Consider the following 16,932-nt stretch of genomic DNA (forward strand, 5'->3'; position numbering starts at 1 on the left):
TGGCTCTGATCTTCAGGTCGTCGTTGGTCTCTGGTATAGTACCGGAAGATTGGAGGACAGCGAATGTTGTCCCATTGTTTAAGAAGGGGAGCAGAGACTTCCCTGGGAATTACAGACCAGTGAGTCTTACTTCTGTAGTGGGCAAGGTTTTAGAAAGAATTATTAGGGATAGGATTTATAGTTATTTGGAGAGTAATGAATTGATTAGAGATAGTCAGCATGGTTTTGTAGCGGGAAGGTTGTGCCTTACTAACCTTATTGAGTTCTTTGAGAAGGTGACCAAAGAGGTGGATAGGGGTAAGGCAGTAGATGTGGTATATATGGATTTTAGTAAGGCGTTTGATAAGGTTCACCATGGTATGCTTCTGCAGAAAATGCAGATGTATGGGATTGGTGGTAATTTAGGTACTTGGATCAGGAATTGGTTAGCAGATAGGAGACAGAGGGTGGTGGTTGATGGTAATTATTCATCATGGAGTTCGGTTACGAGTGGTGTGCCTCAGGGATCTGTTTTGGGGCCACTGCTGTTTGTAATCTTTATTAATGATCTGGATGAGGGTATAGTTGGGTGGATTAGTAAGTTTGCTGATGACACCAAAGTCGGAGGTGTGGTAGATTGTGAGGAAGGGTGTCGAAGTTTGCAGGGTGACTTGGACAGGTTGCAGAGCTGGGCCGCGAGGTGGCGGATGGAGTTTAATGCGGAGAAGTGTGAGGTAATCCATTTCGGTAGGAATAACAGATGTGTTGAGTATAGGGCTAACGGGAGGACTTTGAATAGAGTGGAGGAGCAGAGGGATCTAGGTGTATGTGTACATAGATCCCTGAAAGTTGGGAATCAAGTAGATAAGGTTGTTAAGAAGGCGTACGGTGTCTTGGCGTTTATTGGTAGGGGGATTGAATTTAGGAGTCGCAGCGTCATGTTGCAACTGTACACAACTCTGGTGCGGCCGCACTTGGAGTACTGTGTGCAGTTCTGGTCCCCACATTACAGAAAGGATGTGGAGGCTTTGGAGAGGGTGCAGAGGAGGTTTACCAGGATGTTGCCTGGTATGCAGGGGAGGTCCTATGAGGAGAGACTGAGGGATTTGGGGTTGTTTTCACTGGAAAGAAGGCGGCTAAGAGGGGATCTTATAGAAACATATAAGATGATTAGAGGTTTAGATAGGGTGGATGGTGATAGCCTGTTTCCTCGGATGGAGAAATCTAGCACGAGGGGGCATGGCTTTAAATTAAGGGGGGGTAGTTATAGGACGGATGTCAGGGGCAGGTTCTTTACCCAGAGGGTGGTGAGGGACTGGAATGCCCTGCCTGCTGCAGTTGTAAATGCGCCTAGTTTGGGGGCGTTTAAGAGATTGGTGGATAGGTTTATGGACGAAAAGGGATTGGTTTAGATTAGTGGGTCAATGTTTTTTTTTAAAAATAAGACTGGTCGGCGCAACATTGTGGGCCGAAGGGCCTGTTCCGCGCTGTAATGTTCTATGTTCTATTCACCAGGGTGCCTGTTCAATTCAGTGAATGAAGCATGTATGTAACGGTCTAGATTTTACAATGTTTATCTCTGCAAAATTCATATCGTTTCCCAACTAAAACCAACTACTTGGAGAATCCACACATGGTCAGAATATGCTAATAATGTGGAGATGCCGGCGTTGGACTGGGGTAAGCACAGTAAGAAGTCTCACAACACCAGGTTAAAGTCCAACAGATTTATTTGGTAGCACAAGCCACTAGCTTTAGGAGCACTGCCCCTTCATCCCACTCACCTGATGAGGGGGCTCCCAAAGCTTGTGGCTTGTGCTACCAAATAAACCTTTGGACTTTAATCTGGTGTTGTGAGTCTTCTTACAGAATATGCTACACAGCTTCAAGTGGGACGCTCTGTTAAGCACCCACACCCCTACTTCACACAGATTGCAATCAATGAGAAATCTATAAATATAACTAGGGCAAGGTAATGAAATGAAGGTTGGGGGATTTAGGGACCAAAAAAGAGGGCATGGTTAGGGTACTAAGTGGGCACTATACATCTCTCTTTACCAAGTAACAAGATATACCAAAGAGAATCTCCACAGTTTCCAGCTTTACTTCCCTCAGCATTCAAAGATGCATCCCATCGGATCCTAAGGACCTACTTGCAGCCAGCCTATTATCTTTGTTTTTTTCTATTATCTATTTTCTTTCTATTATCTCTGTTTATCCTTCTAGTTTTCGATTCCTCAAACCTGGGAAAAAGACCGCATTCACTCTAAGAAGTCTCACAACACCAGGTTAAAGTCCAACAGGTTTATTTGGCAGCACTAGCTTTCAAAGTCTCAAACTCCATCATCAGGTAAATGAGGACTTGTGTTCACAAACAGGACATATAAAGACACAAACTAAATTTACAAGATAATGGTTGGAATGCGAGTCTTTACAGGTAATCAAGTCTTAAAAGGTACAGACATTGTGAGTGGAGAGAGGGTTAAGCACAGGTTAAAAGATGTGTGTTGTCTCCAGCCAGGACAGTAAGTGAGATTTTGCAAGCCCAGACAAGTCATGGGGGGGGGTTACACAGTCACGTGAACCCAAGATCCCAGTAGAGACCGTCCTCATGTGTGCGGAACTTGGCTATCAGTTTTTGCTCAGCGATTCTGCGTTACCCAAGATCAGTAAATACTAGGGCAAGATTCGACAATCACCAGGCAGGAGTGTTCCCTTCCTGTCAGGGAACACTTCAGCATTCACGGTCATTCAGCCTCTGATCTTTGGGCAAGGTGGCCTTCACGACACACAACAACACAGAATCGCTGAGCAGGAACTGATGGCCAAGTTCTGCACACATAAGGACAGCCTCAACCAGGATCTGGGATTCATTTCACATTATCTGTAACCCCCATGGCTTGCTTGGGCTTGCAAAAGCTCACTAACTGTCCTGGTTGGAGGCAATACACATCTCTTTAACCTGTGCTTGGCCCTCTCTCCACTCACATTGTCTGTACCTTTAAGACTTGATTACCTGTAAAGACTCGCATTCCAACCATTACCTTGTAAATTTGTGTCTTTATAGGCCCTGTTTGTGAACACAAATCCTCACTCACCTGATGAAGGAGCTTGAGACTCCAAAAGCTAATACTGCCAAGTAAACCTGTTGGGCTTTAACCTGTTGAGAGACTTCATACTGTGCTTACTCAAATCCAACACCGGCATCTCCAGATCATGCATTCACCCTATCCATGCCTCATGATCTTAATCACCTCTAAGAGCACCCCTTAGTTTCCCATGCTCCAAAGAAAAAAGTCCACTCTCTCCCTATAACTAAAGTCCCTTGAATCCTGGCAACATCCTTGTAAATCTCTTCTGCACTCCCTCCAGTTTAATAACATCTTTCCTATAGCAAAGCAACCAAAACTGAACACAATACTCCAGGTGCAGCCTCACCAATGTCCCGTACAACTTAACATAACTTCTCAACAAATTGTGACTGTGTGCCTCTTCAAAATCCAGAGGTCACAGGTTCTTCGTGCTTAATTGTACTTGATATTATCTTATCACTCACTAATGTTAATCTAGGCATGCTACTCAATGGCTTGGTGGCTAAAGAAGAGCTACTCAAACAAGCAGAAAGCAAGTGATGAAATTGGACAACTTCAGTTAATCATTGTAGAGCAATCTTGGTGTGCCCACCGCCCACACCAACTGATAGTGGCAGGAAATAAGAAACGTAGCTACGATGAAAGCCATTTGTCTTTTGGCCTCATACGCACTGGAGATCAAGATATACTGTAGTGCAACACACTGTGAAGCACAGTGTGTTGCACTACAAAATATTATTCAACAGTTCAAAAGGTACCAGCCAAACTCCAAAGACATTAGGAAACAAGTCATTCCAATTATAAAAAATAAGGACTTTTTTTTCCAAATGAAAGCTTCATTTACTGATGTGCAGTTAAGTGCTTGACGGTAGGACCTGTCAAGATAAATAATGAGAATGGAGCTGAGGTGCCCTACACAGCAAGTTACTGCATCGTGCTTGGTGAAAAGTGATAAAACCTGCAGCAAAGACACTGTAACTTCATAAAATTTTCACTGGATGGGCCAGTATTTATTGCCCAACTGCAATTCCACCCTATTCCTCCCAAGAGAAACCACATTGCCGTGAATCTGAAGTCCCATGTAGCCAGACCAGGTAAAGATGGCAGACTCCCTTCCCTAAAGAGCATTGTAAAAATCCATCTGATTCATAATGGATTTGTGATCATTAGACCTTTAATTCCAGGGCCATCCACGGCTGGATTCTTCAGTCCTAGTACCGTGAATGGAGATTTGGTTGACGGCCATGTTCTCTGTTTTGGGTGGCAGCGATGATGAGATGTATGACATTGGAGAACTCCAGCCCAGATTTCAAATCAAATTTCACCATCAGTCATGGTGGGATCCCCAGAACATTATTCTCAGTCTCTAGATTAGTAGTCCAGCGAGAATACCATTACACCATTGCCTTCCTGTGCATGCTAGATGAGCCTACAGGTAGAAAGATTGAGGTGCTAGCTACAGTTCTCCAACAATGCTGTCATTTGCTGTATTCATAATCTTACTGATGACATCATGGATCAGCTTGTTTCTTGTCTTAAATGTTGTGAAGAATAATCAGTGCAGGTAAATAAGTCCACGGACTTGTCGCAATATTGCTTGTATGTGTTACTTATATTGCTATACCTTTGGGGACATTACTGTGGAGGTCTTGCTGCTATCTGAACCTCTGCAGAGCAACACCACTGGTGAAAACTACATCAACAACTTCATGGAATTAGTTGGGAGAAGTACGTTGACATGTGCACTGATGGTGCCAGGACAATGGTCAGGTGTTGCAGCATGGATAAAAGCTGTGGCACCACAGGGCACGAGCAGTCACTCTGTCCTCCTTCGACATGAACTCACTAATAAGAAGATGCCTGCACCTCTAAAAATGTGCTGGATGGAGCGGTGCAAGTTATCAACAGCATTGAACCTGTCCACTGAAATCAAGACTTCAAAATTCTGTGCAAAAAAAGGACAGCAAGCACAAAGTGCTGCTTTTTTTAATAAATTTATTGATGGAATGTCTGCTAGACCAGCATGAATTGTCCATCACTAATTGCCCGAAGGAGATGGTGAGCTGCCTTCTTAACTACTGCAGTCACCAAGGTGAGGTACACCCACAGTGCTGTTAGGGAGAGAGTTCCAGAATTCTGACCCAGTAGCAGTGAAGGTACGCAAATATGTTTGCAAGTCAGGATGATGAGTGACTTGGAGGGAACCTTCAGGTGGCGGTGTTCCCACTTATCCACTGCTCCTCGATAATCCTTCTAGTTAATCACAGTTGTGGGTTTGGAAGGTGCTGCCAAAGGAACCTTGGTGAATTCCTGCAGTTCGCCTTGTAGCTGGTACACACAGCTGCCATTGTTCATTGATGGTGGAGGGATTGAAAGCTCGTAGAAGGGGTAGCAATCAAGCAGACTTTTGTCCTGGATGGTGTCAAGCTTCAAGTTTTGTTGAAGCTACACTCACATAGACAAATGGAAAGTATTTCATCGTGCTCTGACTTGAGTCTTGTAGATGGCAGGCATGTTTTGGGGAGTCAGGACATGATTTACTTAGTGCAGGATTCTTAGCTTTTGACCTGCTCTTGTAGCCCCAGTATTTATGACTAATCAGTTCAATTTCTGGTGATTAAAACCCCAGGATGTTGATAGTGGGAGATTCACTGATAGTAATGCCATTGAATGTCAAGGGGCAATAGTTAGATCCTGTCTTGTTGGAGATAGTCATTGCTTGGCACTTGTGTGGCACAAACGTCAGCCCAAGCCTAGACATTGTCCAGGCCTTGCTGCATTTGGACATAAACTGCTTCAGTTTCTAACGAGTCACAAATGATAATCGAACATTCAGCGAACATACATTCTGACCTTATGATGAAGCGGCTTAAGATGACCTTGGACACTATCCCGAGGAGCACCTGCAGTGATATCCTGGAGCTGGAATGATTGACCGCCAATCACCATAACTATTTTCCTTTGTACCAGGTATGACTCCAATCAGCAGAATCCAAATTCCCATTGACTCATTTTGCTAGGACTCCTTGATGCCATACTCTGTCAAATGCTGCTGTGGTGTTAAAGGCAGTCCCTCTCACTTCACCTCTGGCATTCAGACCTTTTGTCCACCAGGTGGCTGTGGTGAGGCAAAGTTCTTGTGAGACTGAGATTTGTCATGAAGCCTTGGTGTTTTGCAGAGATCAGATCAATTTTTGGAGTTGTTGACAAATGCTTCGTGGCTTTTGTGACTTACATATCTTACAGATATTTTACAAGGCTAAATGATGTGAACCTGCCACTACAAGGCAAGGATATTACCATCTTCACTGCAAGAGATCAGATTTCATTGCTGTTTACAAAATTGTGCTTCTGGAATTCATGCTTAGAAAATAAGACCTTCAACTGGTTTCCCACACTGATTAACTTTCTCACCAAAATTAATTCTGCCCCGACAAGGACATTTTCAGCGACATTACAGCACCTGTGTGACTTGCACTCTTCTTTTTTGGAATTCTTCCCTCCACCAGATGAGCACAATATGTGGGTTCACAACCCATTTGCATCAATAGCAGTGCACAATTATGACAGCCTGTTTGTCAGAACTTCTGACTCCACACTAAAGCAAAGCATCAGCGCACTGCCATTGATGACTTTTTGGAGCAGCTTAATGCACAAGTATCCTAATATGGCAAAAGAGAGCAGGTCATGAGCTCCTTCCTTTTGCTCAACATCTTTGTGTGAACATGGTTTCTCCGATACATAGCTATAAAAGCAATAACCAGGAGCAGACTGAATGCTATACTTGAAATGAGAATCCAGCTCTTCAATATTACCTGACATCAAGCAGATGTGTGCTCAAAGGCAGCAGCATCACTCCTCATACTGAAGATGACAGGGTGACAAGTAAAATAACATTTCATTGGTAACATATGCATAGATATAGTAGAAAAGACTTATTTATGTTTGATTTCTGTATTCGCACCTATTTCATGGCAAAAAACGGGTGTTGACATAATGAGAATGTTTGGGATTCCAGATGCATTGACGAGGATTTCACAACTGGAAAAGTTTGCAAACGTTGCCCCAGTGTGCGAAAATATCATTGTAAATTGAATGCTCACTACCTAATCCCTGGTGTGTGTCTTTTCCTAAAATCAAAACCAAGAGCATAGAAGTCTTAGAGGTACAATCCTGTAAAAGTCAAACTCCCCACCTCATTAAAACTTGGTAGTTTAAGAACTGATTTCAGGCACTTGCATGCTTTCGAGGTTGATAAAAGCCATGCAGTAAGTCCCAGTTCAAATGAAAACAATATTTAATTTGATGAAATGTTCACATGCACCAGACAGGTTTGCATTCCATCTATGCAATGCAATTCAAACTATGGCTGCCTTTAAATTATTCTCTTTACGTAACAGTACAGGTTTTTTCAACAATATTCAACATCTAGCTTTGAGATTTAAAGCCACAGTTGCTCAGATTTTAAAACTGAATTGTGGAATCACAGCATGGTGGAGCATAGAGAGGTCATTCAGTCCATTTTGTCATACCAGCTCTTTGGTAGAGCTACCCAATTAATCCCATTCACTTGCTCTTTCCCCATAGCCCTGTAATATTTTCCCTCCATCAAATTTATAGAATCCGTACAATGCAGAAAGAGGCCATTTGGCCCATCGGGGCTGCACCAACAACAATTCCACCCCACAATTAGCATTTACCCTGCTAATCCCTCTAACCTACACATCCCAAGACAATAAGGGATAATTTAGCATGGCCAATCAACCTAACCCACACATCTTTGAACTGTGTGAAGAAACCAGAGCACCCAGAGGAAACCCCTGTAGACACAGGGAGAATTTACAAACTCCACATGGACAGTGACCCAAGCTAGGAATCAAACCCAGGTCCCTGGAGCTGAAATAGCATGCCAACCACTGTGCCAACATGCCGCCCACTAAAAGTTTTGAAAGTTGCTACTGAATCTGTTTCAGGCAGTCCATTCAGATCACAATAAAATATAGTGTGCAAAATGTTTCCTCATGATGCCTCTCCAATTATTTGAAATCTGTGTCCTCTGGATACCAACCCATCTACCACTGGAAATAGTTTTTCCTTAATTAATTTAAAAGAAACAAAGTACATTATAATGCTATTTTACAATGAATTTGCTTTGAATTAGTGCTCTAAACATCCAGGTAATTGAAACGCATTCCAGCCAGAAATTCTCATCATCTTTTCATATAGCATCACTGTGGCCTTCACTTTAAAGAAAGAATGCACAGCGTATTTCGAGTTCCAAATTGCTTTACAGCTAATGAATTATTACTGTACAATATCAATAGATATGAAGCAAGTGATAAATGAAAAATGGATGGTAGGAGATCTATCCTGCTCATGTTCACACATGTCACCACAGTAGGTGGCCAGGTCCTTACTTTTACATCTTATTCAACCTAGATTGCGCATTCCCTTGAGCTGGGCTTGATCCTACATTCTTCTGATTACAGACGCTTGTGGAGACAAGAATACTACCACCAGGCTAAGCTGACATTGATACTTAATTCACATTGTTATTAAAAAGAAAAGCTTGCATTTATATAGAACCTCATCACACCCCCAAAGAAACACAAAGCATTTCATATTCAAATAATTGCTTAGATCTTACACCAAATGAGATGAATGACCAATTTAAGTTTTTTTTTAGGTCATATTGGATGAGGTTGATCCAATAATATTGGCCATATTATTGGATCAACTTGATGTGCTTCATCAAAAATGCTATGATGTCTTCCACTGGGCAGGCACAAAGAGCCCCTGGTTTAATATATTGTCTAAAAATAACATCTGACAATATAACATTCCTGCAGTACTATAGTGGAGAGTAGTCCTGCTTTACATTGGAAGGAAAACTGCAAGTAAAAATGGAGGGAGAAAAATCAGGACAAGCAGAATTGAAAGGTTTAAAATTTCAATTAGAACTCTGCAAGGAGTGCTTGTTTCACTAGTTTAGGACAAATACACTATTAAAAATATAACCGCTATATTGGAGTTGCTTTATTATTGACATGTTAGTTTCCATATATATGAAAAACTTACAGAAGAGTCTGGAATTTCCTTGAACTGTTGGGTTGTCTAAGCTCTATTTTAGAACTCGCTTTCTTTTTTCTGCATTCTACATTAATTGTTTACCTGAAAAATATCATAGCTAGATTGCAATAAAACGGTAGTTGCACCTTTAAATTAAAGATTTGAAGAATACAGAATATATGAAAGTTAAAAGATACTACTTGAAGAATCAAAGTCCTGGGGGCCAGGTCATACATTTCTGTCCTGGACATTGAGAGCTGTTGTACGAGAAAACTATTTTAAATCTTGACACTTACAGCAATTTACTTTCACATTCAATAATTGTGTTAACAAGTTGGTTGCTTCAGATCCAAAACCAGACAGACATGGTTCAGAGAAAAAAGCCAAACTAAAATTTAAAATTTTATGTTTAGCTTCTTAAATGATTGGTCTTACTAATTTTCACATTCTTCAAGTTTCTATGTAGGTGCAACAGGTTAAGACTAAGCCAGGCAAAAATTGATATGAATGGGCTAGTTGCTTCATTTCACAGGAAGATAAACATAAAGAACAGTTAAGATCAGATTCACCTAGCGCAATCAGTACAACTTATTTTTATTTTTAAGGTATTTTGTTGAAAAAAGTGCATCTGCAGCCCAAAGGTGGTCTGATTTACATTGAAAAGTTCATACGCAGACCAACTAACCAAGCTAGAAACATGGCCTCTGTTAGGTAAGCTAGAAATATGGAAACATGGCAACCATGTAATAACAAAAATGGACAGTCAAATTCAGCAGGTAAGGTAACAGATAAGTGGTTGACAGGATGTTAAAAGATATAATAGTAAATTAAAATCACAAACCAATATACCATACCTCACATAACAGGCACTGAAATAAGCATAAATTTCATAATTTAAGGTACTAAATTGAGGACGCAAACACACAAGGAACAGAGCTACATCTCCAGTCTACATTTTACAGGGTTGAATTTAGTTGAACTTCTAAGGTGCCCTGATTATGCTGGGGCATGATGCTGCCAACTGGTTCTGAAATTGGATAGATTGCATGAGGGATTTTCTGAACTCAATATAAATATGAATATAAATATTAAGTAATTTTTCTTGTTTGTGGAGTTTCAAACTTTATGACATGAAAGGTGCTGTCACACAAGTGGTATTGAGGCCCAAGATCAACCTTAGGACACATTCTGTATTGTTTCAATCTGGATACTTTGCACACGTGAGGCCAGGGTGTCACAACATATTCAACCATGGCACTGTTTTTTCTTATCTCTACATGATACAAAATAACAACAAACTATACATAGTCACACCTGTGGATCAGCTTACTTCATAGCATCCCTAGTGCAGAAAGAGGCCCAAAAAGCCTGCACTGAAACAATCCCATCCAGGCCCTATCCCAACAATCTCACGTATTTAGCTTGCTAATCTCCCGGACACTACGGGGCAATTGGACATGGCCAATCAGCCTAACCCACACATCTTTGGACTGTGGGAGGAAACCCATTTGATTTGATCAAGGGGCTTTAACAATCCTCTAGCAATCATAAATTCTTTCTCTCAGTAAAATCCTTCACCATGTTAACTTTAACAAATCCACAACTATCACAGCCTTCCTACTCAGAAACCTCAGATCTGTGTCCCATCGTCTAATGTATATTCCTATTCATGATTTTCAATGAAGCACACAAGCCAATGAATTATCTATTATTTAATTCCTGGGGAAAATAATGACTTCTTGGCATATTAATCAAGGTGGCCACTTAAAAAAAAATCTTGTGCAAACATTTTTTTTCTAAAAAAAAACCACAACTCATTTTCAAAATCATTTCTGTGGAACATTAGTTGAAGAATCTTGAAATATGACAGTCATGAACACTTACGTTTGGAATACATCAGCAAGATGTAGTCTAGACTAGTAATAAACCAGTAAACAGTAGAAACGAGTAGCCTAGTATTATGGAAAGCATATTTTGCCATAAATAATATTAATAGCAAACAAGATGTATACTGATTAGCTATGCAAGGTTTTGGAGCCTAACAGAACCCTACAACCTAAGTTACAATATTAGGTACCCCATGATCTCTCTCAACACATCTCCATTTTAAAATCAAAAGAGCCAAGATTAAGAAGACTAGCAGCATTCAAACAATAAATTTCATAAGTCCCTAACTTAAGAAGATTATCAGACTGCTAAGGTAGGATTTTACAGCCTGATTCCGTGGCGGGCGAGGTGGTAGAGTTCCTCCTAATTCTTGTGATCTTGTGAGGTCTTAGAGGGTTGTACTGGCTGAACAGAAATTTCCTCCAATTAATCAATGGAAAGACTGAAACCATCATCTTTGGAACCCGCTCATTTTCATTTCCTAGTTACTGATTCCATTCTTCTCCCTGGTAACCGAGATTAAGCCAGTCTGTTTGCAACCTTGGTGTCGTAATTAACACAGATGTGTTTCTGCCCTCACATTTGCCCCATTACTAAGACATATTTGCACCTCCATAACTTCACCCGACTTCACTCCTGTCTCAGCTCATCTCTTGCTGAAACCCTCATTACCTCTAGACTTAGCTATTCCAAGGCATTCTTGGCTAGCCTCCTACATTCTACCCTTTATAAACCTGAGGTCATCCAAACTCTGCTGCTTGAATCTGAACTTGCAGCAATTTCTATCCTCCTTTCACCCCTGCTTACGAGCCTTCACTGGATCCTGGTCAAGCAACATTTTGATTTTAAAATTCTAATCCTGATTTTCAAATACCTCTGCATCTTGCCCTTCCCCACCTCTCTAATTTCCCCCAATCCTACAACCCTCTAAGACCTCACAAGGTCACAAGAATTAGGAGGAGTAGGTCATTCAGCCCCTCAAGCTTGCTCAGCCATTCAATAAGTTCATTGCTGATGCAATTATGGCCTCAACTCCACTTTTCTGTCCATAATCCTTATCCTCTTGTCAATCAAAACACAGTTCAACACATAAATGTGAGATGATACATTCTGGTAGAAAAAAATAGGAAGGTCACTTATTACTTAGAAGGTGCAGGTCTAGGTACAGTAAAAGAAGAAATAGATCTTTAGAGTATAAATACATCAATCACTAAAAGTTGCATCACAGATCAGGGAGGACATAAAAGTGCAGACTAAGCATTAAACTTTATTTCTAGAAGGGTAGAATTGAAAAGTAGGTAACAAATGCTAAACCTGTAGTGAACCTTAGTTACACCAAACTTAGTACTGGTCACAGTATTATGAAAATAAGTAGAGGCACTGAAGAGGGTATAGAGAAGAATTACAAAGATGACAGTAGAAATGTGTGTGTGCAGTTGACAGATTGGGTCTCTTCTCTCTTGAAAATAGAAAGCTGAAGGGTGACTTAATAGAAAGTCTTTAAAAATATGAAAGGTTTTGATAGGGTATCAATGTTTCTTCATGTGGAGAATTGCATAATAAGAGGACATCAATACAAGGTTTTCACCAAAAGGATTCATTAGAAAATCTAGAAGAAACTGTTTTCACCCAAAGATTTGTCAGAATGTGGAACTCGTTTCAACCACTCACTATGGTAGTGAATATTTCAGATGCATTTAAGTGGAAGCTAAATAAAGCATATGAGAAGGGAAGATGGTTACAATGGAAGATTTAGAAGAGAAACAGTCAGAGAAAGCTGAGTGAAGCATAGATATCACCATGGACTGGGATTATACCAATTGGTCTCTTTCTGTTCCATTTATCTTACATAATAACATGAAGAACCTTTATGAAATACTGGTTTGGCTTCAAGTGGAGCAGTGTGTCCAATTCTGGGCACTGCCATTTAGGAAGGCAGTGAAAGCCTTAGAGAAGACAGGGAAAAATGATTTGCCAAAATGGTTCCATGAACACAGGACTTCAGTTATGTAGATAGATTGGAGAAGCTGGCATAAAAGCAAAATACTGCGAATGTTGGAGATTTGAAATAAAAACAAAGTGTTGGAAAAACTCAGCAGGTCTGACAGTATATGCGGAGGGATTAAGGCAGTTCATGTTTCAAGTCCAAAATGACATTCATTTGAAACTGAGATCAAGCAGTGCAAGTGGGTCCAATGCTAGAAATGGGTCAATGACCTCCCCTGCAGTACCAGGGTGAGTCTGAGTGAATGATGAGCATGCTGTGACTGTCAAGTGGACAACACGAGATGGGTCTCAGCATGTGGAGGGATTGGCTAGGTAAGCAAAGGAACAGCAAGTCCCAGCCAGTTATCTCAGAAAGAATAGCTGCCTGTTACTGACAGGCATCTACCTCTTGGTACCAGTGTCTTCCATGTCTCATGAGTGAACATGCAAGAAAGATGTCAGAGAGCTCCCGTCATGGGCTTGAGGGCTGCCATGTGAAGAAGGGCCTAGTCGATCATGGGCGGGAGATCTACTCTTCCCTTCTGCCTCCAGGAGAAAATACATCACAACACCAAGGAACGGATGTGGGGTGAGCCCACATATCTATCGGCTTAGCCAAGATGGAGTTGATGGAGAGATCGGAGAGATGGGCAATGAGAGTGAGGTGGAATAGAATTTTACTTCCTTTCTGCTCGGAGTTGAAATATGTGACACACGGATGGGAGGAGGGACTGGTAAGACCAAAGTGCTAATTGTTTTTCCATGCATGCTTTCATACTCCAGATGAACAGGTTGCTCATCTTGATAGAGACCCTGTAGTCCACCTCTTGAGGAGTAGGACCTCAAAGTTTCAGAGAATGTATTGACACATTTTTCCTCAGTATCCATAAGCAAAAGATACATTCAACTCAATGGGTTTGTGTTCGCAAGGGTTAGAAGCTGGTGAGCATCTCAATGACACACAGGAGCAGCTGACAGGCAGAGGACTCAGGCCCACGCCGAGGCCCTTGCTGATGACAATCTTCTGGTGTCAGCCACACTAAATCTACTGGGGTTATAGCATGAAAAAAAAGGGGGAACAGCTGGGGGAGCTGCAAGGGGCTATTGTGCAGCAACAATGTGGACTATAAAGAAGTCCATACAGGACATGCGTTCTGCCATGTCTCAGGCACGCAAGTGTATGGCTTCCTCCACTGTGAGGTTGACAACTGTCAGGAGAACCACATCCAGCAGACCATTCAACGCTTGTCGGACATGTGCGCAGATCTGCGCGAGCACTAAAGTGCAGTGGCTAGATGGAGGGAGAGGGGGTGGAGAGGAGTGCCTGGCGTCCCCTCCATTTTTCCTTCTATCTCCAGTAGACGGGGGGCACTATTGCACACAGAGGTAGCAGTGAATGGAAGAAATGGTGATAAGGTAAAGCTTATCTTCTATCTTCTCATTTCAACAATTAAGTAATGATTGTGCTACCACCAAAGACAAGTAAATCTGGGCTTGCATCGCCCTCTTCACTAAATCCACAGAGGAAGCACAGGAGTATTTAGTACTTATTCCATTCATATAAAAAAAGTTACATTTATATAGTTCCTTTCACAATCACAGTATGCCCCAAGGTGCTTTACAATCAATGAAGTATTTTAAAGGGTTGTCACTGTTGTAATACAGGAAACACAGGAGCCAATTTGTGCACAGTAAGCTCTTATATGTGATAATATGTTTTTGTGATATTGATTGAGGAGCAAAAATATTGGTCAGGACACCTACCAACCAGAATTGGCATGTTCAGCTGCTCACTGAACCTCTCAGAAAATTAGGGTTCATTGAATTTTTTTGCAAACAATGTTTTGTAGGCACAGCTGCTGGAAACCTAGCTGTGTATTAAATTTCAGAGCTTTCCAAGGGCTCCGAGGCTACAGTAGAATTTCAGACAGAGATTTTCAAGTTTAGACTCTTATTTGCATCCCTGCTCTCAACTACATTTTGATGAAATTTTTTTTGCAAGAAATACCAGTGTGTCGCCTAATCTAAAACGCTGCAATGACTTTTTGCTCATTGCAACACAAACATTCACCTCTTGAGCAATAGTGTGTACTATAGCACACAACCTGCCCCCTTCCTACTGGCTACCATGACAACTGGGCCTGCAGGATCCCAGGCAGCCTGCGAACAGGAACCGCGAGATGTTTGAAAATATCTGAAGACAGTGCAGAAAAACCACCGAAAGTAGTTTAAAAATCCTGGGCAGTAAATCTATATGCCTGGCATATTCGCCTGTATCTTATTACCAAGAAGAAAATGTCAGAGGCCAAACTGTCAGAAGGGCAGTGAGCTGCAGCAAAGTAATTTTAAAATACATCAAACCAATTAATAATTTAAAAGAAACAAATTCTGGGAAAGTAATTCACCACGCAAACTTCCCTGGATGGACAGAAAAAAAGAACATTCTCAGTGTCGAAATGAACCCACCAGATTAATTTAAATTTAAAATGCTGGAGCTGCAACAGAATACTGGCCTTGGGGAAAAAACATTTTGAAAGCATTTGTTTAAATATAAAGTATTTTATCCAATTTCTAAATCGGTAAATATATATACAATATACATGTCAACAGAGCTTCTACCGTGGATAGAAGAAAGTTAAACACTTTCTCTGAAAGGTTTCAAAGCACAGATTAGAGGGGCTGAATGGCCTATTTTCTGTGGTGATCTCCCTCCCTCCTGTGTAGTAACTAATTGATTACTGAGGACAGTTTTACGATGCTAACAATGCAGTGTGTGTGGTTTTATTTTCTTTACCCCGTTGGCCGCCGCCATCTGGATGATGAGCTGGATGACATGTTTGTTGTAGAAGCGGCCGTCTCCCCCGACCACCAGCACTGCGCACTGCCGCTCGGCCGGCTCCACCGCCGCCGACAAGATGCTCTGGACGAAATTCTCGGCGTAGTTGGGCTGCGTTTGGAAGACGCCGACCCGCTTCCTCAGGCCGCTGGTGCCCGGCTTCTGGTCGCCGAACGCAGTGGTCTTCACTGTCAGGATCCTGCTCATTGCTGCACCTGGATTTTCCTCCTGCCCGCCTCTCTCTCTCTTTGCGTGCTGCAGAGATTCTTTCCCAGCGCAAAGGTTACCCTCGGCGCAACAACTCACAGGCTCTCTTCCCCCTACAGCCTCTTCTGTCTTCCTGCTCACCGCCTTTTGACAGCTCTCCTCCCCTCTTGTTGTCTGCCCCTCCCCTTCCTACCACTGCCCCCACCCTCCCCTTACACCGCCCTCCTCTGCAAGGTCAGACAGCAGCTGCTCTGCTGCTTTTTTCATTCAGGCAGACTACTGCACAAGGGTTCTCACAGATACCCACTGCAGCCTTTCCCAAGTGGGCATGTTCACTTTGAGGAATTCACGCAGATATCCTGTGCAGTTTCTCTCAAGTGGGCATGTTCACTGTGAAGGACTCATACAGATGTCGTCCGCAGCCTCTTTGAAGTGGATATGTTCACTTTGAGGAATTCACACGGATATCCTCCTTGCAGCCTTTCCCAATTTGAGTGGGCATATTCACGGGCAAGAGACTTCAGCCAGGCCATTCAACAGTATAAGGCATCATAGCTTACCCTAATTAAGTTTAAAAAAACAGAAGTATGTGGGTGAAAAATCTGAAATAAGAAAAACACAGCTGATGTGTCAGCATATGTGGAGAAAGAAATAGACTTAACCTTTCAGGTCTGTGAGCCTTCATCAGAAGAGTGAAAAGCTAGAGATGTAATCAGTTTTGTTTAACTGAAATGTGGTTGGGGAAAAGGAACATTTGTGATAGGGTGGAAGGGCAGAAGAGATTAAATCACGAAATGTTCATTGCGCATGGTATAGGGAAGAAGTAACTGTGAGGGACTCCACAGTTTGTGCTGAGGGACCTGGGGAGGGGCAGAA

The 16,932-nt window shown here is 41.9% G+C and overlaps 1 protein-coding gene across 1 annotated transcript in view; it reads right to left on the bottom strand.

The window, feature by feature from the left end:
• Nucleotides 1–16,214, bottom strand: part of pgm1 (phosphoglucomutase 1) — a 63,515-nt gene extending 47,301 nt beyond the window's left edge. The window contains exon 1 of the mRNA XM_080195629.1: nt 15,808–16,214. Within this exon, the coding sequence (XP_080051755.1) occupies nt 15,808–16,056 (249 nt within the window). The 5' untranslated portion in view covers nt 16,057–16,214. The remainder of the gene's footprint in view (nt 1–15,807) is intronic.
• Between the last annotated feature and the right edge of the window lie 718 nt (nt 16,215–16,932).

This window comes from Carcharhinus amblyrhynchos, chromosome 9 (genome assembly GCF_965287045.1).
Source record: "Carcharhinus amblyrhynchos chromosome 9, sCarAmb.v2.hapA, whole genome shotgun sequence".
NCBI classification, from domain to species: domain Eukaryota; kingdom Metazoa; phylum Chordata; class Chondrichthyes; order Carcharhiniformes; family Carcharhinidae; genus Carcharhinus; species Carcharhinus amblyrhynchos.